Genomic DNA, 27,619 nt, shown 5'->3' with positions numbered 1-27,619 from the left:
CGTGGAACAAAGAAGACACAAAAAACCATGGCAACCAAAAGAGGTTGGAACATGTGATCACTGCTGAATACTAGCTACATGTGTTCTCTTGTTGTCGCTGGTCACTTTTTCCAAGGATCAAGTTCCATCTAATTTGACATGACAGGCAATCTGTTCGTATGTACACCCCCCACCCTCCTTGAGGTTGAACACTTGCTCTAGCTCTACTCGGTCCACAACCCCTGCTTTTGTTCGTTTGGTCTTGGCTTCGCTTGCTAGCATCCTCCATTTTCATATCAAAACAACTTAATATTACTCGCTTACTTAACTGACTCAAGAGGTCATGGAGTAAGTCAAGCTGGTTGTGAGCACTCCTCCATACACTCTAGGCAAGAACCCCCCTTCAGTCTGAGAGAAAACCTACATATAGCACCTTTAATTTATTCTGTACTCGCTTCCCCCTGTGCCTTTTTCATTTTTAATTACTTATTAGTTGTTGTTGTTGTTGTTGAACAGGCCAATGGGACCTAAATACACTAATTTATCAGTGGGTCCATTAAATTTGAACAGTGTAACCATGTTTAATCAGTGAATATCACAGCAGGCCTCGCCTGACACAACTGGCTTTAACACTGAAGCTGTTGAAGTAATCTGAATGCATTCAGTGAGGTTGTGACTGTAGAATCCACTGATGTGGCTGAAAGGGATCACTGAAGGAAATATTGCAGCTTGTATGTCCCAACTTGAACTGTTTTCTCAGCTTGATCTTTAGGATTGTTACAGTATTCACACGTTCACCAGATTCACATCTGATAATCGTGTAGTCTGATGAAAATATATTAAACTTGTAGTCATATAATAGTCATCGGTATTTAATGAAAAAGTAGAGACACTTAAAATATTTTTTTTTGATTATTTATTTCAGCACCTATGTCCATCTTTAATCCATATAGTTCCTGTGATTACAGGTGTTGGGGTCAACTCTCCAAAGTAAGCGACAAAACCAGTTAATATCAGTGACTGATAGGTTTCCACCATAGACTGTAAATAAGATGGACAACACGTCTTCACTTCCTCCCACTATCCAGAAATGAAGCCAAAATATCTGGGATAGGAAAGCTGCCATCTTGTTCATGTTCAGCCAGAGTCTGTGCAGTAGTGTTCAGGCAGAGGAGCATCGATAGCAAGATCCTGCTGTTACACATGCTCGACAGATCATTAGACACTCTCAGCTGTATAGCAGCTCATAGCATTAAAACCAGAAACCATCTTTGAGAATCTGACTTTTTCATTTGGTCCTATGTACTAACATGGAGGAGGCAGGATTTATAAATTATACTGTAGCCAAGCTCCAGATGGTTATTGAGACACTTTGAACTGTCATGTTGTTGATGTTTATATAGAGTCGGTGATTCACTCACACACTTGTCCAGCTCTGTCTTCTCTGCAGTAATAACAGTCTCCTTTGTTCGTATACTTGCAGGTGTTATTCCTAAACTCTTTCAGTTACACTGAGCCACACACGGTCATTCCTGCTCGCTGGTCATTATTGTATCTGTCTCCATGTTCGGAGGGTTTCTGGGTTTGAACCCTCCGGTGCCTGTTCTCCTTGTACCTGGGTAGGTTTCCTCTGGGTGCTCCAGGTCAGAGGGACTAGTGACTACATAGCGTAGGTGTGAATGTGAGCGGGAATGACTGCCTCCATCATCTCTGTGATTGACTGTAGAGCAGCCGAGGGTGTGCCCCTCCCGCCCATCAGCAGCTGGGATCGGCTCCAGCTCTCTCACGTCACTGAAGGTTAAGCAGGGTATAGCCCCTTGTAATAAATGTTGGCCTGCTGGCCTGTGTGTTCTTATCACCGGCCCCTGGCGCTTTGTTGCCACACTCGTTTCATTTTCATTAAGGTTGTGGATGAATTTAGCCCATGAATGTGTTCCCTTTGTTCATTCCCTTAACAACAAGTGAAATTAACATTATCTGCTGAGACGTTACTGGATTATAATAATGTGTTTATCATTTCAGACTAAGTTGAAGGATTATCACAAGAGATTCAACTTTTATAAACTAAATACATTTCTCTCTCTCCCCTTTGTGTGTCCATCAGAAAGCAGATGACCGAGAGAAGAGACAGGAAGCCCACCGTTTCCATTTTGATGCCATGTGAAGTGCATCATGGGAGAACATCCTCTCCTGCACTCCTCCGCCCAGCCCCCACCCTCCTTCGCACGCACACACACACACACATATTTTCACACAGGCTCATTTCAAGGGCCAAAAAATTGTTCCTCATTTGCACCAATTCATTTATTCATTCCAGTGTTAGCAGTACAGGAGCTGCAACAAGGCCATGGAAACACAGGAAGAAATCCTAATAGAGCTCACACACAAGTGTAAAGCAGGGGTGTCTTAGACTATTTTGACAAAATGACAGATTTCTGTTGAATTGCCCAACAAGTTATGAGCAATGTCACTTGAAACCCATGTGTGTGTTTCTGTCTCTTGTCTTTGTCCCGTTGTTTCCATTTGACTGAGGTGATGTGAAAAAAATCCTTCATTTTATTACCTGGGAAATGAAAGTGAACCGAGTTCTGTGATATCGATCTGAGTCTCGCAACTGCAGCAGCAGCAGCTGGTGCAATGTGAACAAAAATGGACACGTGTTTTTTCTGCCACCAATCTCACCTAAAATGATGAATGGCCGTCAGGTTTGCTGAGAGAAAATTCATCTTTCTCACTCTTGATTGTATCACAGTGCATCATGGGAGTGCCAAAAAAGAGTTTCTGTATTGACTCCTGCAAATGTTTAATGCTACTGCACCGAGGCTCCGTGACGACTCGAACAACTGTTCCTGCAGCTTGTTTATTTTGTCATCATCTAAAAGTTAATCTGCTGTATATTTGTATTTATTTTACAAGAATGAACTCATGGCTTTCCATGTGATTTGCACTTTTTAAACTACTGATTAACAATGGCTGTTTGTAATTTATTTTGTTTTGTGGATTTTATTTGCCGGTGAATGTTGAAGCTACTAAATGTGTTGACTTACTTAGGTTGCTAATAAAGGTTTGTCCTGTTTAAATCGTCGTTGTGTCGGTTTAGTTTGTGCTTTATTAGACATTTTAATGTTGCTCGTGAAATAAACACATTAGACGCAGTAGGTCCCCAACCCTTAATTTACCACTTCACCCACTGGAACTCATTTCTAAGAACATTGTTTGTTTTGTAGAAGGGGAGCTAGAGGGGCATTTACACTCAAAATAATCATCTTGACACGCTCTCGTTATCTAAGTCTGAAGTGAGTGAAGCCGTGCAGAAATTAAACTGCCTTTTATTTTTCTAAGAGCCCCCTGGAGCCCCCTTTGAGAAACCCTCTGGTCCCAGCATCCCAGGAGCCACCCTGCTAATTAATACATGGGGGGGTTGACGTTCCCTTTATGGCCAATCAGAGAAAGATTTGGCAAACAGATCCCAACTGATGCAAACCATGGGCGATCATACATGTTACAGTAACATACACTTCTGATAGTCAGAGCTGTGTGCATGTGAGAGTTAGCTGGGAGAGAGAGAGATAGAGAGAGAGAGACTGAAAGCAACGAGGGGGTGGAGCACTACAACCTGTGTTAAGCTGCACAGAGGAAGCACAAGCAGAACCAGAAACGAGGTAATTTGGCCTAAAAAATAAAAGCATGGAAACAAAACCCACACTACTGTTAAGATCCGTACAAATCAATTTAAAACTTCCAAACCAAACAAGCAGAGCAAAGATTGAAAATATTCATTCAATTATTCATAACTAAGTAGATTGTAGTTTCCAATGAGACCGATGTCCACATAACATCAGACATACATCCTCGTGGTTTCGGGGGATACGCTGACAGAACAGCTTCTTTCAATACAGTTTCACTGCTGACTTGAAAATGTTACAATAGAGGTTGAGTTGCATAACATTAGTATTGATTTGCAAGATATCTGTAATTAGGTGGAGCCACTGTACAAACGTAAGAGCAGTATTTAGCATCTACATCTTGAGCTGCAGTGCATATGTGTTATTCATTTTGTCTAAACACACAAGCTAACACATCACTAACCATGCACGTATCCATGAGACGTACCCAAACAATGGGAATAGCACAAACCACTATAGAGCCTTGTGTTCCTTTCTCTTCCTTTATGTTTCACTTCTTGTAATTTAACGAGCTATGAGTTCGTGGCTACTGTTTTATTTTGAAAGGGAGGACCGGAACACAGATGTCCTCAGTGTGTCTGACTTGACCACCACTCACTGATGTCAGCAGCGCCCACGGCTTAAATGAGGCTGGTTCAGGAGTGTTTGTGAGTTTGGTCACAGACGGAGATCAGACGCTCTCCTCCTCTTCCTCCTCCTCCTCCCTCTCTCCTCATCATCTTCTCTGTACTCTCTCTCTTCATCCACCCTTCATCCACACGCGTCCTGTGGATACCTTCCTCTCCGAGTGCGCGTCAGGATCAGCCCGTCTCCACATGTCTCCACCTCCGCTGTGGTCCCTGTGTGTGCACTGGTGATGCCTGGCTGAAAGGCACTGCAGCAGCGTTCATCTTCCAGCCTTAACGCGAACTGAGCCGCGGAGCGTGAAGTGGCTCTGGTGCCGCCGCTGTCCTCCTGGAGCCTGGCTCTGCGTAATGGATTTACTGTTGGCGCAGAAAAGTTGGATTTAGTGAAGCGCTCCCTGAAATGGACAGAGGAGGAGGAGGTTGTTTCTAGAAAGAAGAAGGTGCTGCTGGGGTTGGATTCACACCGGGAGAGGAGATGATCAGAGGTGAGTGATAAGAAGCTGCAGAGGATCCGTGTGGTGCGCGTCAGGGTCCGGCGCTTTGGGCTGGAAGAGCCCACAGTTTATTATTCATTATCATAAACCTGGGAGTCATTGATCCATCAGTTGTTTTTGCATGTTCTCCTGTTGCTGCGGAGGATATTTCATCTGCAGCTGATTTAGATTCAAACACATCGAACGTTGAGGCATGGATCCTCATTTTGATTTATTTCTATTAAACTGAGACCAAATGACGATCTACAGGTAAACATATGCAAAGTGTCTCCGATCAATGTCTACTTCCTCTCTCTTTAGCATCTACTTGCGTTCTTGTGACTTTTTATGGAAAATCTTGATTTGCTTGAGCCAACATGTGACATCGACATTAACCAGTGTATAATCCACCTCTTCGGTCCCAGTCTCTGCTGAGCCTCTTCTTCAGCAGAAACACACACAGGTTGGGTTTGAACAACCAGTCCGTCACTGTGAGGGCAGACACACACACTTTACTCGATCACAGATATTTCATGTGTCGACCACTTCAGAAGTGACTCGTTATTTCCTCTTCTAGTGAGAAAAGGAGGCAGGTTTGTGTCTAATGGACACTTAAGGTCCCACATGATGAGAAACCTGCACATGGGGTATAAACCATCAGGGACACGTGTTCCCAACCTTCTCTGAAGAAACTTTGTGGAGACTAAAGGAAGAAGAATATGGAGGATTTGCGGGGCCACGTTTTTAATTCTACATTTTAAATCACAGAGAAGTGTAAGTTCGGTGAATACAGGGTTAGTTACATTAATGACATTATGACATTATTAATTACATTAATCAGCGTCCAACTCGTTTCCATGAATCTGTCCAATCAGCGCGTGTCCGCTGTTCTGCGCGCGATACACTGCTGCTCGCGCGCTCCGGCAAGTGTCTCGCGCCACCACACCTGAGGCACGCGCAGCTGCTGATGCGACAGCTCGTGCTGCTTTCATGGAAGAGTTCATGTAGCTGTAGGGTTTATACTGGTGTTTTATACTGGTGTTATATACTGGTGTTATATACTGGTGTTATATACTGGTGTTTTATACTGGTGTTATATACTGGTGTTTTATACTGGTGTTTTATACTGGTGTTATATACTGGTGTTTTATACTGGTGTTATATACTGGTGTTATATACTGGTGTTATATACTGGTGTTTTATACTGGTGTTATATACTGGTGTTTTATACTGGTGTTATATACTGGTGTTATATACTGGTGTTATATACTGGTGTTATATACTGGTGTTATATACTGGTGTTTTATACTGGTGTTATATACTGGTGTTTTATACTGGTGTTTTATACTGGTGTTATAAACTGGTGTTATATACTGGTGTTTTATACTGGTGTTATATACTGGTGTTATATACTGGTGTTATATACTGGTGTTATATACTGGTGTTATATACTGGTGTTTTATACTGGTGTTATAAACTGGTGTTTTATACTGGTGTTATATACTGGTGTTATATACAGGTATTTTATACTGGTGTTATATACTGGTGTTATATACTGGTGTTATATACAGGTATTTTATACTGGTGTTATATACTGGTGTTATATACTGGTGTTATATACAGGTATTTTATACTGGTGTTATATACTGGTGTTATATACAGCTGTTTTATACAGGTATTTTATACTGGTGTTATATACTGGTGTTATATACAGGTATTTTATACTGGTGTTATATACTGGTGTTATATACTAGTCTTATATACTGGTGTTATATACTGGTGTTATAAACTGGTGTTTTATACTGGTGTTATATACTGGTGTTATATACTGGTGTTATATACTGGTGTTATATACTAGTCTTATATACTGGTGTTATAAACTGGTGTTATATACTGGTGTTATAAACTGGTGTTTTATACTGGTGTTATATACTGGTGTTATATACTAGTGTTTTAAACTGGTGTTATATACTGGTGTTATATACTGGTGTTATATACTGGTGTTTTATACAGGTATTTTATACTGGTGTTATATACTGGTGTTTTATACAGGTATTTTATACTGGTGTTATATACTGGTGTTTTATACAGGTATTTTATACAGGTATTTTATACTGGTGTTATATACTGGTGTTTAATACTGGTGTTATATACTGGTGTTATATACTGGTGTTATATACTGGTATTTTATACTGGTGTTATATACTGGTGTTTTATACAGGTGTTTTATACTGGTGTTATATACTGGTGTTTAATACTGGTGTTATATACTGGTGTTATATACTGGTGTTATATACTGGTGTTATAAACTGGTGTTATATACTGGTATTATATACTGGTGTTATATACTGGTATTATATACTTGTGTTATATACTGGTGTTATAAACTGGTGTTATATACAGGTAGATATGTGTGGGCTGTGTTATATACAGGTAAATATGTGTGGGCTGTGTTATAGACTGGTAAAAAGGTGTAGGCTGCTATTCTTGTGAAATAATTGCTGAGGTAGAAGATGCACGGTCTCATACCATCTGGACCTGGTAATTATTAGAGTATAGGACTGCTTTTACATATACAAAGAAATACTGTAGTTATACCAGCAACCTCACAAAGGTTGTAGTTAATGTAAAGAACTTCAGATGATGGGCAGTCGTCTCTCTCACACACACACACACACACACACACTCACACACACACACACACACTCACACACAATGTAAAAATGTAAAATGACAGTGTTTATGGTCTTCTGGGCAAACCCTAAGTAAGAACAGCTCTGGCAGCAGTAGCTCTGCAGCTGAACTGCAGCTGAACTGCAGCCAGTGTGGCCGAGCATCAGCAGGTGACAGCCCTGGTTTGTGAACCCAAGTGAGAAAAGATGTAAAATGACATGACCCAGTTACTCACAGTTATTGTTCCAGTCCTTATTTAAGAGGAGCCGGCGTCACGTGAAACCTCTCAGTGGGATGAGACCGTGTATCGTTGAAGAAGTGTCCTGCAGACCTCACCTACTCTAGATCATGTGGATTTGGCAAAGTGTGTGTGAGGATTAAGACAACACAGAGTATGAGTGCTGCTTTTTGTGAGATAGTGTGTTTATGGAGATGCTTTGTAAAGTGTGGTGCTTGTTTCTGTTTGTTGTCTTTATCCATTTATCAACGTTCATAAGTTCTTCTCTTGGTTTTAACCGACAATGGTTGCAACTCCTCAGCTTGTGCAGTGGTGGATGTATAAGATCTTTCTAACTAGGGGCCATAAAGGGGCCACAGTTAACACAGGGGCCAGTTAGATGTCCAACATCCATGCACAGTTTCTCATTCAGTAAGGTGCACATTTAAGTCATTCCTTGTTTACTGTTATCTCTGTAGCTGGGAGCAGAACATCATTGAATATATTTTGTGTGCAGCGCAGGTTAGTTTGAGTTGTTAGCATTTCCAACCAGAGGCCGTGTGTAAAGATGACTTGATCCCATTTTGCTTGCTGTATAGCTTGTCTGACGTCAGCAGCTGATTACAGTGTCCCTGCTGGAGCTGGACGATGTGGCCAAATATTATATGAAGATAAAAAATAATCACATCAGTCAAAATAGAGAATTATTATGACAAATGTCAGGTTATTATTTCTCTTAAAGGCTCTACTTTATGAGCACAGTATGTCAAACACTTGTTAAATAGTTAAACATTTTACGAATCTGACGTAGATCAGTATGTGTTATAGCTCCTCACTGTGCATGATCATTACAGTGATTAATTGTTATATTGCTATTGATGCAAATTACATTGAAATGTATTTATATTATGTTATTGCCCAGCTGTAGTTCCCTCTTTCTGTAGCTTTAGCGACTGTCTTCACAAGAGCTCCAGTGGAAACTTAGATCTTCCACCTGTTATTTGGGAGGTCTGCTCTGTGAATGTTCCCGTGGTGGTCCATACTTCCACCTACGATACCGGAGACAGAAGTAGTGAGGATCCAGGAGCCTGGGGGGTGGGGTGATTGTGCGTATTTCAAAATGAGTCCATTGAAATGTGCCAGTCCACTGGTGCAGTTGTGTTCACGGCTTGTGTTAACCATGCATTCTTCTTCATTAGACCCCCATTCTCTTTCGCACTCTCTCCTTCTCTCCCTCTCTCTCAGCCTCCCATCCTTCCTTCCTTCCTTCCTTCCTGGGTTCCATTATGCAATGTGCCAGGCTCACGCTCGCTCTCTAATTTGCTGTGAGTGGGCCAACCTATTATGAACTCAGTGGGGATCAGGTCTACAGCAGCTTATCAGAGCGAGCCAGTGGTAGAAGCTGTAACATGCTCACCCTCGGTGCAGATATCATTGTAATGCAACATATTTCACCTATTGTCTGTCGTCATGTTCAGCCCAAATGCCTGTCTCCTCATCAGCTATAATCCTCGGAGCCTGTAATCCTGTTTTTTATACCGATGCTTTATGTTTCTTGTGCCCAGAGGCTGCAGATCAGTGGATGAGAGGTGATGGTTTGAAACTGTCTTTAATGACCTACTAGTTACTCCTGTTAACCGTCGCTTAGCTAGTATGGCAAGCGAAGGTGTAAGTTACCCAGCAACAGCTGCACATATATTATTTACTGTTACAACCAAAAACACAACCATCACTTTGATTTAATGCTAAAGATAATACTGATAAGCTGAGACTGATTAATGAATTGAGAATTGAGAACCAACAATCAGTTCATCTGGAAGTCAGTCTGGAAAATAATCATTTGCAGCCATAGTTCAGTCCAATGAGAACTGACCCATGCAGCCAAAATGTAATAGATGGATGAGAAGAGTTCTTAATGCTGTGCGCCAGGGAGCTGACATATAGAAGATAACAAGTAAAGATTGGTGAATATCAATAGTTGGTGAGTAACACTAAACAATATGATTTCATTTAGTTAAAGGGCGACAGTTGACAGTGATGAAAATGTTTTTTTCTTCTTTTGTCTCTACTTTCTTTCTCTGTGGTTTGCTGGTTTGAGAGTCAGCTGTACAAACAGGAACAAACTAGTAAAGATTGTCCAGCTGTGCCATTAGATTACTGGTTCTGTCCTTCGGGATCTTGAGCATCTGTTTGAAGTGAGGGCCATCGCTTAGGCAAAGGCACAGACAGTTGGACCTATGGCATCTATTAAATGTTGACGTCCCATCATGGCTGAGGACTTAATGGGAGCACTGACACATACAGACTGTCCTTTGTTACTTCTGCTAATGTTTTCTTAAATAAATTATAACTATGTATGTAATGTAACTGTGTAATTGTGTTGGACTGTTGCATGCAAAGCAAAGGGCCTGTCAGGGACCTCAATGTTTTACTTTACTCAACCCACTGGTCCACAGTTAAAATCTTAACTTCAGCATTTGCAACTGCCCAATTGTTCCGTCTTATTCATTTGTCTTTTACAAGATGACTCATCACTAAATGCAGGATGTGTTTCACCACTGCTCATTCCTGAATTCTATTGGCATTGATGTGATGACATTTACAATACTAATACATTCTACATCATAGGATTATCTTTTCTCTCCTTTCTCCTCCTTTTTTCTCAGAATTGCTTTTTTTAAATTTACCAACTCCGTCAGACATTTACTTCCGACTGAATCGATATATATTGTGCTCACTATTCGTCAAGGTCTGCTGAAATCAATACTGCACATGGCGACACATACTCATTCTGTGGTTGCTAAATAGGCTGAACATAAAGATTTAAAGTCCGTTTTATGTCACCTGTAGCTAATGTGTAATATCTCTTCTTTATAGCGTGGGTACTCTTCTTCCTAATAGAAGAGGGTTTCGCTCTGGCACAGAGATCTAAAGGTAAGCTCAAGCTTGAGTACATTTCTCTTCTATTAATGTTGTTATGCCCAAACTGACTCGGTCTGAAATTAGGAGGAGGTGTCTTTACTTGTACCATAAGACAAAATGGCTCCTTTCTCATTTCAGTCCTTCCTTTCGTGCCTCTTTATTCACTATATGTTTGTTCTTTTTGTCCTTTTTATTTCCAACCCTCCTTCAACTCTCTCCCTCATTCATCCCCCAGCTCAATAATCAATCTGTCTGTTTGTTGTCCTTTCTGCTTTCAGATGTCCAGAGCGAACATGGCGCCCAGAGCGCCAACCAAAATGACTGTGGCACGTGGGTGCGTAACATCAATGGTGGGGTGTTCACGTCGCCAAACTACCCCAACACCTACCCACCCAACAAGGAGTGTGTCTACATCCTGGAAGGTACAACTGGCTCTTTTTATTCATCTGAACACTTCATTTTCTGTTGGTAGCAGAGCAGCTGACATGGTTTCCTGCCTTTCAGCATATTGCCTCTTTTAGTGAATGTCATTAGTCTGACTGACATTGTTTTATATAACCTTGCCCCTATCTGATTTTCTCTTCTTTTTTCTGGAGGGCAACAAGTCTGACATTTTCTGAATGAGCCATCCTGAATTTTTTTTCCACCTCACATTTAAAGCTCTTTTGAAAATGATGGAAAGCAGCGCATTGTGCTTATCCCTGACTTATAGCCTCATCGGGCTGGTGCTGTGTTCTTCTCTATTGGCAGCGTGTGCTAGAAGACTCAGCTTTTGAATGAAACATAAAAAGAGATGGAAGAATTGCCACATGATTTAGATTTGACAGTGTATACTCTGATTTGCAAAAACCCTTGTCAACACTGAAGCATTTATCACCAATAATCACATCCATCAGTACATTAGTGACCTGCTGCACTGGAAGCATAATGAAAAGCATCATTAGCAGCTATAGGCGACGAGGTCTGGGACCTTGGTTTAATTTGTTTTCATAATAAATTGAGGACCTGTTTGTCAATGAGGGTAAAGAGCTGCCTTTCATGCAGATGAGATGTGTGCTTGGGATTCTTCATTGCCATGGTGGGCAATAGATTTTACAAATGGCTCAAGGGCTCCCCCTGTGGACAAAGCATGCCCAGGTCCATCTATGAAGAATAAGCAGTGACTGTCACAGTCAGCCCAGTGGGGTGGGTGCAGTGGCACACCACAGTCAGTCTGGGAGGCGACAGATGGAACCTATCATTTGCTTGTATTCGTTCTTGAATGGTCTTAGTCATATTCATATCCGAGCTGCAGTGCTGAGCTTTTTGTTCTGCCTCTTATAGCAACCGAGAGATGCTCACATTTGGCGAAAGTGCTAATCAGATTGCTTTGTAATCATAATTTGTGGTTGGTGATGATCATTGATTGTGTCGTGTCCCCCAGTTCATCATCTCAATAGATCGAGTGATTAGACTTGATGCGCTTTCTCTATCAAGCTGTGACGTGCATGCATGTGTGTGTGTGTGTGTGTGTGTGTGTGTGTGTGTGTGTGTGTGTGTGTGTGTGTGTGACAGATTGTGTGAGATTGAAAGTTACACATGAGAATGAGACTCAACACACCAGGGAAGGAATAGACAGAGAGCAGGAAGTGCAGGAGTGCAAGCTGCTCATTCAAGCAAAGAGGGATAACAAATAACAAGACAAGAAGTGAGACACAGAGTCACACAGAGAGAAGAGATTGTTCCGTATTACTTTACTTCAGTTCCACGCATGTGTAACATATACACAGGTTCCATCCTTGACCTCGCTCTTTTTATTCTTTAATGGGGCATGTTTGGTTTCACCATGATTCACAGCCTCCCCATCACCAGCATCTTTATTTAGTATGATTCATCTCCTAAGGCAGGCTCAACTTGCCCTTGACAAATACTTCCTCTGTGTGTGAGTGTGTGTGTGTGTGTGTGTGTGTGTGTGTGTGTGTGTGTGTGTGTGTGTGTGTGTGAATAATACTCTTATTCTGGATCTGCATGACAGATGAACTTGTGAATTGCAGTTCACGCTGTGTTCACAGTGTTCTGGAGACTCAGACACAATGATGCTTGCATGTCAGACTGTGTTACTGTTTGTGTTTGGTGCTGTGCATGATGTGACGCATGCTTGCAAATGAGAATATGCACCTTCTTGTTCATGTTTAAAACACCATCATGGTGAGATTTTAACTGACTGTGTTCTTTCATGCTTTTGCTATTAGAAATTTGTTCATAATAGTTTTTACAACAATGAATGAAACAATTTTCCTGCATGTAAATAAATGTCGATCATTGTGACTCTTTCTATAAATATATCCTTTTAGATTTGAATGAAGCTGTAAGGAACACTAACATTCAGTAAAAGTCACATATGGCAAAGTGCATCCCTTCATGATGCCATGCTGCACATTCATTGGCTGGATAAGGCTTTATGATAGTAGCCTCCACAGACGTCCGTTTATCCTGTAAAAACAACATTTAATATTATTCTTTTCATAAATTGTTCCCCCTGTTATTTTCTCTCTTTCTCCTCTCTCCATTGTTCACCACAGCTCTCCCTAGACAAAGGATTCAGCTGGCTTTCGATAAAAATTACTACATTGAGCCCTCTTTTGAGTGCCGCTTTGATCACATAGAAATCCGTGATGGGCCGTTTGGGTTCTCACCGCTGATTGATCGCTTTTGTGGTGGAAAGAACCCAGGCCTGGTCACGTCAACGGGACGTTTCATGTGGATCAAGTTCACCAGTGATGAGGAGCTGGAGGGTCTTGGTTTCCGCATCAAGTACACCTTCATTGCAGGTATTTACACCCAAACTGTGTTACTGTAACTCCATATCCAAGGTTTTGAGTAAAATATGTATTGAACTGCATCTGGTTATCATTTTCTTTGAAAAAGTCCCTGTTCCACCCTGGTATTAAACATCCTTCCTGAAAGATCAGATCTAAAGTGACAGCATTGTGTTCCCACCTGTCATTAAAATGCATCCTGAATGTGTCTCCTATGGCCACCACTTTGGATCTCACTTCCCCGCTCTATATGCAAATAAATACAACTGTCATTTGTGTTTGTGAAGACTAAATCACGTCTACCCAGTCTGGGTTTATGTGTGTGCGTGTGTTGGCAGGAGCAAGAGAGAGAGAGAGAGAGACTCTCATGCAGCTCTGCTTTGAAGAAAGTTTCACCAATTGTTGGTCGATGTTGATTTTGCGGTGATGGTCACAAACAAATCAACTGAGGAGCGTAAAAATATGTGTTACCAAACCAACCTCAGTGTGACAGAACACAATGTTTCTGCTTTGTGTGCATCATCAATAAAAATGACAGAACATCAGCAGGCTTGACATCCACAGATCACTCATGCAGTTTCCAATATTTCAAACACCTTTGGCCTCTTTCCTTTTGTTTTTCTTGCTTTTCAGCAAACACATGTTCAGCGCCTCCTGAATCTGAACCCAATAAACCTAGAAATCAGCATCTCCCATCGTGCGACAGATATTGGCTTCACACAGACCCTTTTCGGCTTTATCTGGCCTCCCTTAACAGGATCTTATCTTGTGTTCTCTGCTTACGCATTTCTGCCGTGTGGATTGAGAGTGATGTGCCTCCAAATCTTATCATTTCAGACCCTGATTTCCATCTGCACGTGGGTGGACTGCTAAACCCCATCCCAGGTAAGCTCTTCAATATTTTGATCCTTTTTGAAGAGCTCCTCTGTGTTTGGAAGTTAATCAGAGGCGATCTCTGTCTCTGACGTGAATGCTGAATACACAAATGTACCTTGACAAGCCCAATTTTACATAAAATGAAGTGACACACAAACACAAGTGCACAAATTCAAACACATTAAAGAACACACACCTCTTTTATCCTGCGATTCTCTTCCTGCCTTGCTGTCTTATTGTTGTCTTTTTGTCCTAATCTGCTGCGCTCACTTCAGCTCCACCTTAAATTCTTTACATCTCTAAATAAAATCCTTCATCTCTCCCTGTTTGTGATGCTCTTCACCTCACTCTAAACTTTTTCCTCTTTATTTTCTGCTCCTCACTCTGTTTCTCTGTTTTCGCCTCCTCCTTCTTCTTTTTTGTTACTCGTGTACCTCTGTGCGACCCCTTCCTCTCTCACACACCTTTTCTTCTTTCCTCTCCTTCACATTTCTTCTGTCTTCCTCCAGACTGTCAGTTTGAAATCGGCGGATGGGATGGGATTATTCGCTCCAGTCAGGTGGAAGAGGAAGAACGAGTGAAGCCTGGTGATGCTCTGGATTGTATCTGGACCATCAGGGCTCCCCCTCAGTCCAAGGTCAGTATGAGAGAACATCAAGTGGTGGGGAGGATGTTGTGGCTCATGTTTGCTATAAAAAGTAAGGTCTGTAAGTCTGGTCTTTGGTTTGATTTGGACAAAACAAATACAGGACTTAATTTATTAAAGGTCCAGTGTGTAAGATTTAGGGAATCTGAAAGGGATCTATTGGCACAAATTTAATGTAGAATAATCCTCATGATGTTTTTAATAGTGTGTTTCATCAAAATTGTATGAATTGTAGTTTTCTTTACCCCAGAAAAGGTCCTTTATATTTAAATACTTTATATTGACATCCAGGGGCTCCTCTCTATGGAGGCCACCATGTTTTTTACATTAGTCCAGACTGGACAAACTAAACACCTTTTGAGTTTTTATGACAACTGAAGCTACCACAGGTTCTTTTTCATGTTTGGAATGTGAGGGTGAGGTGAGGGGTGTTCAGCTGCAACGTGTAATTTCACCACTAGATATCACTAAATTCTACACTCTGAACCTTTAAATGTAGATCTTATATAAAATCTCTGAACATCCCGACTTCTCACTGTTAAAACACTCAATGACAGATATTCATCTCTTTGGGGGGTATTTGTTAAAGCCACTGATACCGGCTCCACTGAAAGACTGAACATGTTGGATTTTTAAATTTTACATTTGACACATCAGTACCATTTTTCTCAGTTATGTTTCAGTATTCATGAAGACAGTGAAACGTTAAGTGCACATCTTCCTCAGTGCCTTTTAAAAGCTTTGTTCAGACCCAGCTCAGAAATCTGTTTGGTCAACGCCTTAATGTTTTTTAATTAGTGTTATCAGGGTAAACAGCAGAACAAGTGATATACAATCTTCTCTCACTATTGAAAAAAGGAAAATGATTTTGAAATGTTCTCATTAAGTGGGGTGATGCTCTAAATATAATGGAGAAGAGGAACCGCTCAGAATTTCCTTGACGCTAAACTCACCCTGTCTACTTTCAATGTGTTTCCATCTGTCAAGTTGTTTCTGCACTTTACAGTGTTCCAGGGTTTCCCACATAGTTAGTTTAATCTATGGTGGTAGCAGAGGTCCACGCGCAGTCACGCACACACACAAACATTGCTCTCATGCACAACAGATTCAGATGCGTTCGATTGCGTCACTGTCCCACTTCGAAGGCTTTTTCAAAGGTGGCTGACGAATGCGTCCTTCCATCCCTGAGCAATGAAGGCTCGAATGTAGCATCGGTGAATGGAACAGAAAGAGAAAGTCTTCTTGTTCACTTCCAATCTCTGAGAGCCGGGGAGAGAATAAAACATTCGCTTTTTGTGGCGAAGAAAATGTGCAGCGGGGCTTCATATGGATTTCATCTCTGGTGAACTTTAACCTGCAAGATTCAATTGCATTAGCCGTGACCCCAACAATAAAAGAAAGTTTCTCACGTTAGATAGAGATCTACGTTGCATGCCACACAACTGTAGCTGATACTGAGAGGTCTGACTGTCTGTGTGGACTGCAATGACCACTGTCTAGATAATGAATGTGAAACAAAGTTAATGAGGTCAGTGCATTTTTCAAATGCGATTAGAGAAAGGATTTGTCTGACATCTCCCTCTACCATCTGACTTTGTTTCATTGAGGAATAACATTTAGATCTGTTCTGTTCCAAAATAAATTAATTAAGTAATTAAATAACCAGTCAAATGGATGTAGATAAAAAAAGCCTAAAGTGGTTTTCCTCATTCAAGCATTTTGAGTGAGTGCATGTGCCGTAGTATCATTGTGTGCTCCAGTCACTGGGAACAAATCCTCTCCTATTGTTTTGATCGTAATTCAATACATGAAGGGTGTGAGCAGTGTGAATACACAGAAAGGCGTCATGGGACAACACAGACAAATCAATTTTATGTACAAAATACAGCCCTGGAGATTCATAAGTACATTTTCAAGCCCATGTGAAAGCCTACTGATGTGTTCTCATAATTTTTGATTTTTATGAGAGGACTTCTGAAATCCCACTGAAATGATAACCATAGCCGGGCTAGCCTCAGTTTATAGCCGCTCTGTTTCTCCCTCATGACTAAATGAGTCATCAGCGCACTGATATGCTATTCACTGGCCATAATATACCCACACAAACACAAATTCATGCAGATCTAATGAAGTATAAAAGAGCAGATGTACACATTCAGTCACAAATTACATAATGCACTGTCACTTACAGCTCCGTAAGCAATTACACATGTGTATACAGAGTAGCATTTTATACATACACAAGTGAACATAAGTGCATGACTAACACACACTCCTCTCACACAGACACAGATTTGTCGCCCACAGTTTTCACTGGTCCGACATGTGCAATGTGATGCAGCAGTGAAGAGGATCTGAATTTAGCAGCAGCACTGAGTTGCCTAACCAGATATTAGCTCAGCAGAGCAGAAGGAACAGAGCAGCACATTCAGCAGCAACATAAGAGCAGCTACTTGACTGCTGCATGGTTACAGGTGCCTGTGTGCTTAATGTGCGCATTTCATCTGAGGCTAACTCACGACACTGCGGTGCAACCAGGTCACCGGTCACAGTGGTGTTCATGTAAGTTACCGACATAATAGAATGTGAACAAAAGTGAGGTTGCTCCCCTCACTCCTCCTTTCACAAGCATGAAGGAGAACCTTAAGTGGCCTTCAGGCATAGGCGAGTTTAGCCTATTATAGGGGTGCTCGAGCATGACCAGTGTGGTTCCTAAAAAAGAGCCTTCCAACAAAACTGGTTCCAGAGCTTTAAATGGATGGAATACTCCTCTTGGAAAAATGCGGCTTATGCGGGTATTTTGTAAAAGTCTTACAAAGGGGGTATTTGTGAATGGTGGGGTTTAGAATTGAAGAAAGGCAATGAGCATGTTTCAGAAAGTCTAATTTGCTGTTACAGCTATAAAGACTTCTTTCACATCGCAATGTTGTACAGCAGATAGAACCAGCCATGTCTACTGAGATCAGCGAGAGAAGGGAGTACACGTATATACATGTCACATACTAGTGGCTGAGCACCCCTAAGAGTCGGATCCTAGACTCGCTCCTGCCTTCAGGTAAGGTAAAAACATAAAGTCCTTTTTTCCAGTATCTGGTTGTCAGGGCTAGTATAGAAACATGACGGTGCAAAGTATTGGGCACTGTGGAAGAGGTCCTGCTCCCAGTGTCAAGGGCTCATTCCAACACAAACATAACAATTTATCGTTTCAGATGATTATATATTGTAAAAACATGAATAAATGATGAATACTTTGACTTCAAGCAATTGATACAAATCTTTTAAAGGACACACACTAGACACATTAAATGCATTATTTACTCAGTGGTTGTTTTGCAAGATATAAATATTGGTCAGGACAGTTTGACTCCTCATTTATAACATATAGTTAATTTCATTGCATGGCAACAGAGAATAGAGAGAGATGCTGTCCTGTCTTTCACTACATATCTTTGCCACACCATCACCCACCATAATGTGTTGTAATTATTAACATTATTAATGATGCCTTCCATTTAGATGAGCCAGTTAATGTTATTAGTTACGCCAGTGTTTTTTTTTACACCTGCTGACAAGTTAAGATGTTTGCTGAGAAAAATGATATATTCAGTGACTGAGAAATTGGTTCCAGTGAACTGTTAAACCTTCACGAAATCCTTATCAGCCATAAAGTAGCCGATAATCACATTATCAAACTGATTTACTAAGCAGTTGTGGTTGGATAATTATCATCACATCTTAGAAATAAGGAACTTTTGTGTGTCATGTGAACATTTCAGCATCATGAAACGGGCCTGAATTTCCTTCTGGTAGATCACTGCAGCATTCACAGTTCCACTGTTCAGTTCACTGCTCTTCAGTCCCTGTGGTCTTCTCTGATTTGAGACATGATGAGGGAGACAGAGCAGGGAGGACTCAGTCAGATATTTTTGAAAGATTAATTAAGTAGCCAGCCATCAGTATGTGAATAATGCATGCTTGCATCGCAAATTAGATTTGATTTACTTGGTTGTTATTTGATTTGTCTGTCGGAGTATCTTCTAAACTGTAAAACCTGTTCCTATCCCAGTGCACTCCAGAGACTCTCTTCTACTCCATTCAGTTAAAGCATATTTTTTCATGTATTTGCCCTCATAAAGTGCACAGCTGCTGATTATGTTCAGACAGCTGTGAGGTGACACTAAAGACCCGGTGGCGTTGTGGCATTTGTTTGCCTCCACACTGATTTCCATCCCCTGTCTTGTCTGCAGATCTACCTGCGCTTCATGGAGTACCAGATGGAACACTCTAATGAGTGCAAGAAGAACTTTGTAGCCGTGTACGACGGCAGCAGTGCCATCGAGAACCTCAAGGCCAAGTTCTGTAGCACCGTGGCCAATGACGTGATGTTGGATAACGGCGTGGGAGTTGTGCGAATGTGGGCCGATGAGAAGAGTCGACTCAGCCGGTTCCGCATGCTCTTTACCTCGTTTGTTGACCGTGAGTACCAGTCGTCTTAGTCAGACTTTCTGCCTTGTTAATCCAAATACTGTAACAGAACAGTTTGTAGTAGTGTAGTCTAGTACTGTGTCACAGACGACTCATCTAGTCGACTTTCAAACCCATAAGTTAACACTGTGAACAGTTTTATTAGACATCTGTGGGTTTAGCCCGGTACAGGAATAAAGCAGTGGCAGGGGCATTTACAGGAGATATGCAGCAGGGGGCATTGCTGTTAGTGATAAGCAGTTGTCATGTGTGACTTTAACACTGGGGACTAAATCAGCACACATGAAGCAAGAGGACGAGCGCCAACAGAGTCGAGGACGGGAGACGACAGTCAGAGAATTCGTTTAGCGTCCTATCATTGATCATTAAACATCTTGTCTCTTTCTCACACATTGGCAGGGGTTAGCCAACATGTGTCCCCTGTGATTAATCCACTAACTAACTACTTGTTGGGAATAGTTGATAACTGTTACTCTCTATCATGGACTACACAAGGCCCCATATATTATCAACACCCCAACACCCCAAACCAGTCACCACAGAAAAACAGTTGACGTATGAGGTTCCACATTCTGTCTGCATCAGTAGCTACTAACAAATACTGAAGTGTCATTTCAGTGAAGAGGGCCGTGTTTAAAGCAAAAAACAATTATTTATGTCTTTTTCTATAAATAATTATTTGATATGAATGGAACAGATTAATACAGTTTTTTATTATAAGTCAAAACATTATTTATTTCTCTATGTTGGTTGAAAGAGAATCTGACTGGGTTTAATTGATCGCCTGGGAATAATGTACATTAAGCTTCACTTTTAAAGGATGAGGGAATTTAAAACAAATGAAGTTGTACATCAAGAGACAGAAATGTGTTTCTATTGGTGCACCATAATATTTTCATTAAATGCCTGAATAGAGGGAGATATTAATTGCCACATTCTCTTGCACTCTTCTAAAACCCTGTGTGAATGCTTATGTTGTTCTCATCAGCAAAGCCATAACCATTGCAGACAGCACTTAATGGCATTTTAAATTCAGCAAGGATCTTTTTTCTTTCCTTAAGACCATTTGGATGCTCATTAATTCTGATCACACAGTTCATCTTCAAGAAGTCTGAAGTGAATGACTCCCAAACTTTATTTGGTGAGAGTCAGCCACCAGCTCACAGTTTACTCAGAGGTCAGAGACAACCATTAATCTTTGTCACTCGGAGAACAAGATGACTTTTGCCTTTCACACTCCATCATCCTTAATGTGTTCTAATCTTCTGACAGAGTCCCCGCTGAAATGTAAACCAGACTTATTAAGACTTTCCTAAATCTGCACATGCACTCACACTCCCGCGCACACACACACAGCACATACATTCAGATGTGAGTTGTGAGCTTGTGTGGGGGGGGTAACAGGATGAGGCGTCGTTGACACCCTCTGAGAAACTACATTTTGAAGGCAGGAGATGTATAATCAGTGTGGAAGTGATGACAGTGTCTAGGGATTGACCTCGTCTACAGGCTGACTGAGAGATGGTCAGGGCGACCACACAACGCATACACACACTCCCTCACACACATCAAACACACACACACACACACACACACAAACACATACATGTCCCTTTGTCAAAGTGATTTAACCCTGAGGCAGAGGAAGCATGTAGGCTCAGAGCTCTAAACACAGTGGACCACATAACAGGGTGAAGCTGGTGGAGCGAGCCACAATCTGAGTGTGTCTGCCTCTGCTAAAGAAGAAACAAGGAACATTTTTTCTAGGGGGCTGGGAAGGTTTGTAGACTTGTAGATATCGTAGGAGAAAGAGGTTCAATGTTACAAGAACAAAAAAGAAAGCTTTATGGCAGAAGTACCTTATAGATAAATGTGGTCAGATATTATAGAAAACATGGGAAGAAACATAGGAGGAGCTCGGGGGAAATGTATCCAATATGAAACAATAATGATCTAGTACTGGAGCACAATTAGGCTTCATAAAATGGAGCCCTCTGATCAATGTTGGAAGAATAAAAGTCTGCTGGGTACCTTGGTTCACTCCTGATGTCTGAAATATTGGGGAACTTGCCACTTCTTCACAGCTTCTCCATTAAACCCACAATTTTGTCTCCATTAGACAAAACAATGAAACCTGACATACTGTAACATGCAGCAACATACAGCTAATTCAGTTTTGAAAAGTTGGATTTTTACAGCTGCAAAACTCATATTGTTGAACTGTACAAATCCTGGATGTCCCATAGCAAACACTGCAAAGGAAAGGAGATAGAATAGAATAGAATCTTTTTTTAACTCAAACATCGAGGAGGTTTATGTGCTCAGTTCAAACCTCCTCATATAAATGAAGCTCACTTGATTCATCTTGGTTCAATAGATGAGAGGCAACAAAGGAAAAAATAAAAGTCTCATACTGTATAAAATGCAGACAAATTCTCGGGCAGGCCAAATCAAGTCGAGACAATAACTTGGAAGGTTAGTGGAAATGTTGCCGACATCTTCACTAATGAATCCATTAACATAATTTTACAATCATTTTTAAAGAATAGCTTCCAATGTGAACTTGTCAGATGTTTCACTTTTGTAAATTGACAACTAAATGTCCATCTCTCACAAGCGCCTAAAACTACATTTAGCAAATACACACGTTTTTATGATAAAGAAGCACATTTTATATTATATTTGTCTGTCTGGACTGATCCTTTTTTTTTTGCTCTTTGTTATTATACAAATATAATAGTGCATGTATGAACATAGCAGCGGATCCGAAGCTGGAGTCACCGCAAGCGAGTGGGAGGGGCTGATGACCCTTCAAACACACGACAGACACACAAATGAAACATTTCCCAGTGAAAAAGTGGTGACACACATGTAGAAGACACAGTTGGAGATGTCTAGAGAATTTGTGGTGATACAACTGTGTCTGTGTGTTGTCAAGACAATCATGGGATCTCTGCAGCGGAGTGAATATGTCACTTCCTGCCTCTGTCTGCTGCACCCAGCTGCTCCACCTCTTGCCTGAATAATGCGGATGATTTAATGCGGTTGTGAACGCGTCTGTGCAGAGACCTCCTGCTGCACTGTACATGTTTGAAAGGCAAACTGCAGTTAAACTCCATAGCAAATTCAAAGGATTTTACCCACAGGTCATGAAAATTGCTTTTTGTAAAATGTGACACTGGAAATTGTGATTCCTACTTTCAAACATGATGATAATGCACTGCTCAATCTAATGGCTGGTTTCAGATTAAATTTGCCACTTGTCTAAGACCTTGTATCGTTTTAGGTGTAACAAAGGTTTGGACGTTGACAGGCATCAAATCTAATCAGTTGTGCACACATGCCTGGTTGTAAAGCGTGATTTCTTAATTTGCAGTGTACTGAAGGTAAATTAACGTTCTGTTCAAACTAATTAATATGGCTGACTGTGTGCGTAGCTGATTGCTCAGCTCAATTATGGAAGGTGTGTGAGAGATTGGTTGTCCTCCATTATATCAAAACGTCAACACTGTTAAACGCTCAGTGGTCAATTTAATGCCTGTCTGTTACCATTGCCTCAGTTTGATTACCTCTGGACCTGCAGCACGATATGACGCCACTGCTTTTCAACCAATGTCCAGTAATGTTACATTAGATCCAGATTTCCCATAGCTTTTATTGTAGCCCCAAATCTACCGCAGGACCCAGGTATCAGCCTCATCCCTCAGCCTCGCTCTCTCCTCTGACTGGCAGTGCATCGATCTCCCGAGCCGAGCAGCCAGTTTCAATTACTGCTCATCTCTGTCTCTGCCATCTCAGCCTTCATACGCATTTCTACCTGTCTTTCTATTCTTCTTTTCTATATTACCCCACTCCTTCTGTCCCTATTGTAAAATTATCCACACACCCAGCTACACCCCCCTTAACTCCCTTGACATTAAGGTTGCAGCTCAGTGAAGCTGCCATCTCCTGCCTTCATTAGTCCCTGATGTCACATGCTGCAGGAAATGGTGATGTGTGTGTGGCCTTGTGTGATCTGTCTCCATTAGACCTCAGCTTTCAAGACATAATACAACGTTTTATCTTTTATTACACGCTGCTACTGATTTCTGCCGCCAAATGGCCGTTCTTTTATCGTTGTTATTGTTTTGCTGTTATTATCTCAGTGTCATCATCTTTTGGTCTGATAGCTGCTGTGTTTCTGCTTTTTTTGACGAAAACTGTTTCCTCTGTATCTTTTGCCTGCAGCCCCGTGTTCGGCCAATACGTTTTTCTGCCACAGCAACATGTGTATTAACAACTCTCTGGTGTGCAATGGGGTTCAGAACTGTGTCTACCCATGGGATGAAAACCACTGCAAAGGTGATTATACTCTTTCTGCCAATCATTGCCAGTTTACTTCATAGTGGTTTATTAGGATTTTTTTTTTTTTTTTCTTCTTATAAAATGTTTTTTTAAATTCTCTCGTCTTGCCCATTTGTCCTCTGCAGAGAAGCGATCAAAGGGGCTTTTCCATCAGATCACTAAGACCCATGGAACTGTCATTGGTGTCTCGTCGGGCATCGTTCTGGTTCTTCTCATTATCTCCATCCTGGTCCAAATGAAACAGCCAAGGAAAAAGGTAACTCATCCTTTGTGACTGGCAGAAGAACATACCAAGCCAGAAAGGTAGAGGAACTTAATTGAAAGGGATTGTGGGATTCCAGACCAGATGGGGTCATATGTAGCTATGAAGACAGAGAAAAAAAGAAATCCCTTGGAATTTACACCATTACTGACCATCACAAAAACAAAATAGTAAAGCACAGGAATTGTTTGGTTCCAAGATGTTTTCTTTCTGGATTTATAATTTTCTATTAACCTGCTTCATCTATTTGTATTTCAGTTTGTGATTTCCTTAAATTGCCTTAACCTTAACCAGAGAGTGTTTTTATACCTGGTCTGTTGAATATGTTGCTTTTAAAGACTTGATCGTCTCTGACTCCTCTGAAATACATTTCTCCATCTATGACTGTGAAATATTGTGCAAAATGTTCAAAAAGATCTTCAGGTTTTTGACTCTGAGCAGATGGTTTTGATGCGTGTAAATATTCTCACCCTGCAACTGTTTGAAAATAATTTTAGGACTTACAAACTAACATCACAGTGCATTCAGTGCATTCAGCAGTGCAGACAAAAACGCAGTACAGAAATCTCTCATACACAAAACTGTTGGAGTTCTATTACTCACAGTACAAGTGATAAAACAGGAACGTTAAAAGAAGCACTCTAATTGTGTTTTGTGACAGTTGTAAGTCGTGTCAATGTTCGTAAATCTGTTGATTTGGTATCATTGTGAGAACTACTGGTCTCCTAATCACTTACCTTGAATGGTTCTTTTCCAGGTTGTAGCACGTCGACCTGGTGTTTTCAACAAAGCTGGATTCCAAGAGGTGTTTGACCCTCCGCACTACGAGCTCTTCTCTCTACGTGACAAGGAGATCTCCTCAGACCTTGCTGACCTTTCTGAGGAGCTGGACAGCTTCCACAAGCTGCGGCGCTCCTCCACCATGTCCCGCTGTGTCCACGAGCATCACTGCGGCTCACAAGCCTCAGTGGCCACTGGTGGTGGGAGTATGAAGCACAGTCGCACCACCCTGAGCTCGATGGAGCTGTCCTACCACAACGACTTCTCCAAGCCACCGCCCATGAAGACTTTCAACTCCACGGCCAGCTACAAGAAGAGCTGCTACGGCTACAAGCAGCACTCACAGACTCACGACTGCGACCAGCAGGTCATTGAGGACCGCGTAAGCGAAGAGATCCCATGTGAGATCTATGGCCGTGGTGGCGGAGGAGGTGGAGGAGCAATGGGAGGCCCGTCAGGAATAGCAGGAGGAGGAATTGGAGGGCCAGTGGGGATAACAGGAGGATTGGCGATGGCTGGAGGAATGGGTATGCCGGGCGGTGTGGGCATGGCAGGGCCGAGTGGCATTGCTGGAGGTATCGGTGGTGGGATGGCGGGAGCTTGCGGAACCCTCAGTGTCCGTGGCAACAGCGCTCGTAACAGCACCACCATAGTTGATCCACAACAGCGCTCCATTTCCATGGACTTCTAGATGGAGAGAGGGGGAAGAAAAGCAGGAGGAGAACGTAGGCAGATCTTTGTTTTCACTCATCGAGATAAAAGAAGCAAAGAAGAGAAGACAGGAGTCACAATAATCCCAAACTGATCGCTCCTAGTTCTTCTTCTATTCTTTCTATCCACGCTGCATTCAACAGTATTGTGGGTAACACTGGAGGATTCTCTCCACACATAGTCACATGTGGAGGTTTGAGAAGAATGAGAGGCAAGAAATGAGGCACCAGAAGAAGAGAAACCCTGAGGAAACAAGTTTACTTCTTCACAAAATGAAAGGATTTCACATGCAGGAAGTGTTGAAACATCTGCTCTCTTCTCCATTCTTCTTATTATTCAATCTCTTCCTCCATCAGAGACTTACAGGTGAATGTTGTCGCATGCAGATCCAGACTTCTCTCTGCTCGGTCGCCTAAAAGACCAGGAAACTGCTCAGATACTGTGAGAGAGAGAGAGCTGGAGAGACTGACTTTTTACATGTATTCACCTGCCATGCACAGATATATATGATATATAGTGCGTCTTCTAATAATTTATTTGAGTCTTTATTTTTGTCAGTGTAATGTACTATTAGATCCAGTATATATCCAGCCTCATGATGATGTTTGGCTTTTAACTCTTTAATCTTTTTCAAATGTTGCTGAGATGATTTTTATGAAAATGACTTAATCCATGATGTGGTGTTGATGATGATGAGTTTGAGGCTGATCAGAAACCCGATGACGATGTGATATTACAATAATAATGATGAAGTTTTCATGCTTACCTCACACATACACAGAAGGTACGCTCCATTCAGTCTCTCCTCAGGAAGAGCACATGAAGAGACTCTTATTTTGGTAAAAAAATAGAATTGAAGAAAAGACTATTTCTGCTCTGTGAGCTTTATAGCATATGGGCATTCAGGCAATAAGTAATTGTTTATTAATGCTTGGTTGTGAGGCCTGGACTGAATCAAAAATAGCAACCATCCCACACTCAGACCCTCCGTCCCTCCGTCCCTCCCACCAAATCAAGATGTGATTTTCTCAATTTCCCCTTGAACCGGGTGTTTAAAACAAGCACAACCTGTTTCCCTCCAGAGACAGACATGTAGCCTATGTGGGACTCATTTATTATTTTAACCACTGGTTGTATAATTTCATTCCTTTGAATTAAATGAGAGCTTACTCACTTCCCATGGGTTGAGCTGTTCTGTTCATTATAACCAAGAAAGAGCTGAAGATTGCATGTTCAGGTAAGATACACATTGTAACGTGTGGTTTGACAAGAAACATTCATACAAGATGCTTTAGCTAACTGCAGTAACTGCACTCCAGTTGTATGCCTCCGACAGCCAGTGCAGTGTCTGTGTGCTACTTTTTTCCAGATTCATATAAGGTCACAAAGACCTTTGACCACTAAAACATTGTAATTTTCAACATTTATCTGAAAATCTTAGTCAAAATGACAACTTATCAAAAGTTCACATGAATGGAATAGACAGATGGACAACCCGAAACGTAATGCCACCGGCCACTGGCTGAAAACTGGTGTGTGAATGGGTAAGTTGTGGTGCAAAAGTCCTTCAAGTGGTAGCTAAGAATCAAAATGCCCTCAAAGAAGTCATGTAAAATACCTGGGGGAAATCCAGTTACTGCTAGTACCTGGACGGAAGGACGGTTCTTTATATGTCACATCCTAAAACTTGTTTATATGATTATTAAAGATAAATTATCTGAAGTAGAAACTTTTCTCAAAAAAACTCAGGAAATTGAGTTGTTCTAAAATTCTAAAATCCAGTGCAGTAAGTAGCCTTGAATATTAGAGTTCTCTTAGCTTCTTTTTGCTGTGTAATGATTTATTTTCTAAAAAGTCGGTGAACCTTCTGAGTTAAAATAATCAGGGTTTCAAGCTGATTCACTCAATTTGTTGTGATATGATCAGATCTGCTGCAGAAAAACCCTACAGATAGAGCAGATCCTCTTATCTGTCAAAAGAAAAGAAAGAAAAAGTGTTTGATAAATCTTTGCAGCATTTTCTGCATGCATCACTCACTCCTGCTCTCACACAGATTCCACTTTCCCTCTGCTGTCATGATGCATTTGTTTGTCGAATGCTTGTGGCATCCTTTTGAAATGTCAGATACTCGTGGCCACATG

At 41.3% G+C, this 27,619-nt stretch overlaps 2 protein-coding genes across 2 annotated transcripts in view; both read left to right on the top strand.

The window, feature by feature from the left end:
* itfg1 (integrin alpha FG-GAP repeat containing 1) overlaps positions 1-3,059 on the top strand; it is a 136,223-nt gene extending 133,164 nt beyond the window's left edge. The window contains exon 18 of the mRNA XM_020080272.2: positions 2,084-3,059. Within this exon, the coding sequence (XP_019935831.2) occupies positions 2,084-2,143 (60 nt within the window). The 3' untranslated portion in view covers positions 2,144-3,059. The remainder of the gene's footprint in view (positions 1-2,083) is intronic.
* Positions 3,060-4,314: 1,255 nt separating this feature from the next.
* On the top strand, positions 4,315-26,654 carry LOC109625155 (neuropilin and tolloid-like protein 2). The gene is made up of 10 exons (XM_020080271.2): positions 4,315-4,776; positions 10,532-10,588; positions 10,855-10,998; positions 13,138-13,386; positions 14,212-14,259; positions 14,760-14,887; positions 19,144-19,372; positions 23,609-23,722; positions 23,851-23,981; positions 24,745-26,654. Exons 1-10 carry the CDS (start codon positions 4,767-4,769, stop codon positions 25,456-25,458), a joined length of 1,824 nt encoding a protein of 607 aa, XP_019935830.1. The 5' UTR covers positions 4,315-4,766; the 3' UTR covers positions 25,459-26,654.
* The last annotated feature ends 965 nt before the right edge of the window (positions 26,655-27,619 follow it).

Source organism: Paralichthys olivaceus, chromosome 1 (assembly GCF_024713975.1).
Source record: "Paralichthys olivaceus isolate ysfri-2021 chromosome 1, ASM2471397v2, whole genome shotgun sequence".
NCBI lineage: Eukaryota > Metazoa > Chordata > Actinopteri > Pleuronectiformes > Paralichthyidae > Paralichthys > Paralichthys olivaceus.
Note: the sequence above shows the minus strand (reverse complement) of the source record. Positions and strands in the feature narration are given on the sequence as shown.

Coding starts and splice junctions, on each gene's coding strand:
- LOC109625155 (XM_020080271.2), top strand. Junction 10,999..13,137: donor GTGTGTCTACATCCTGGAAG/GTACAACTGGCT, acceptor TGTTCACCACAG/CTCTCCCTAGACAAAGGATT. Junction 23,723..23,850: donor GGATGAAAACCACTGCAAAG/GTGATTATACTC, acceptor TGTCCTCTGCAG/AGAAGCGATCAAAGGGGCTT.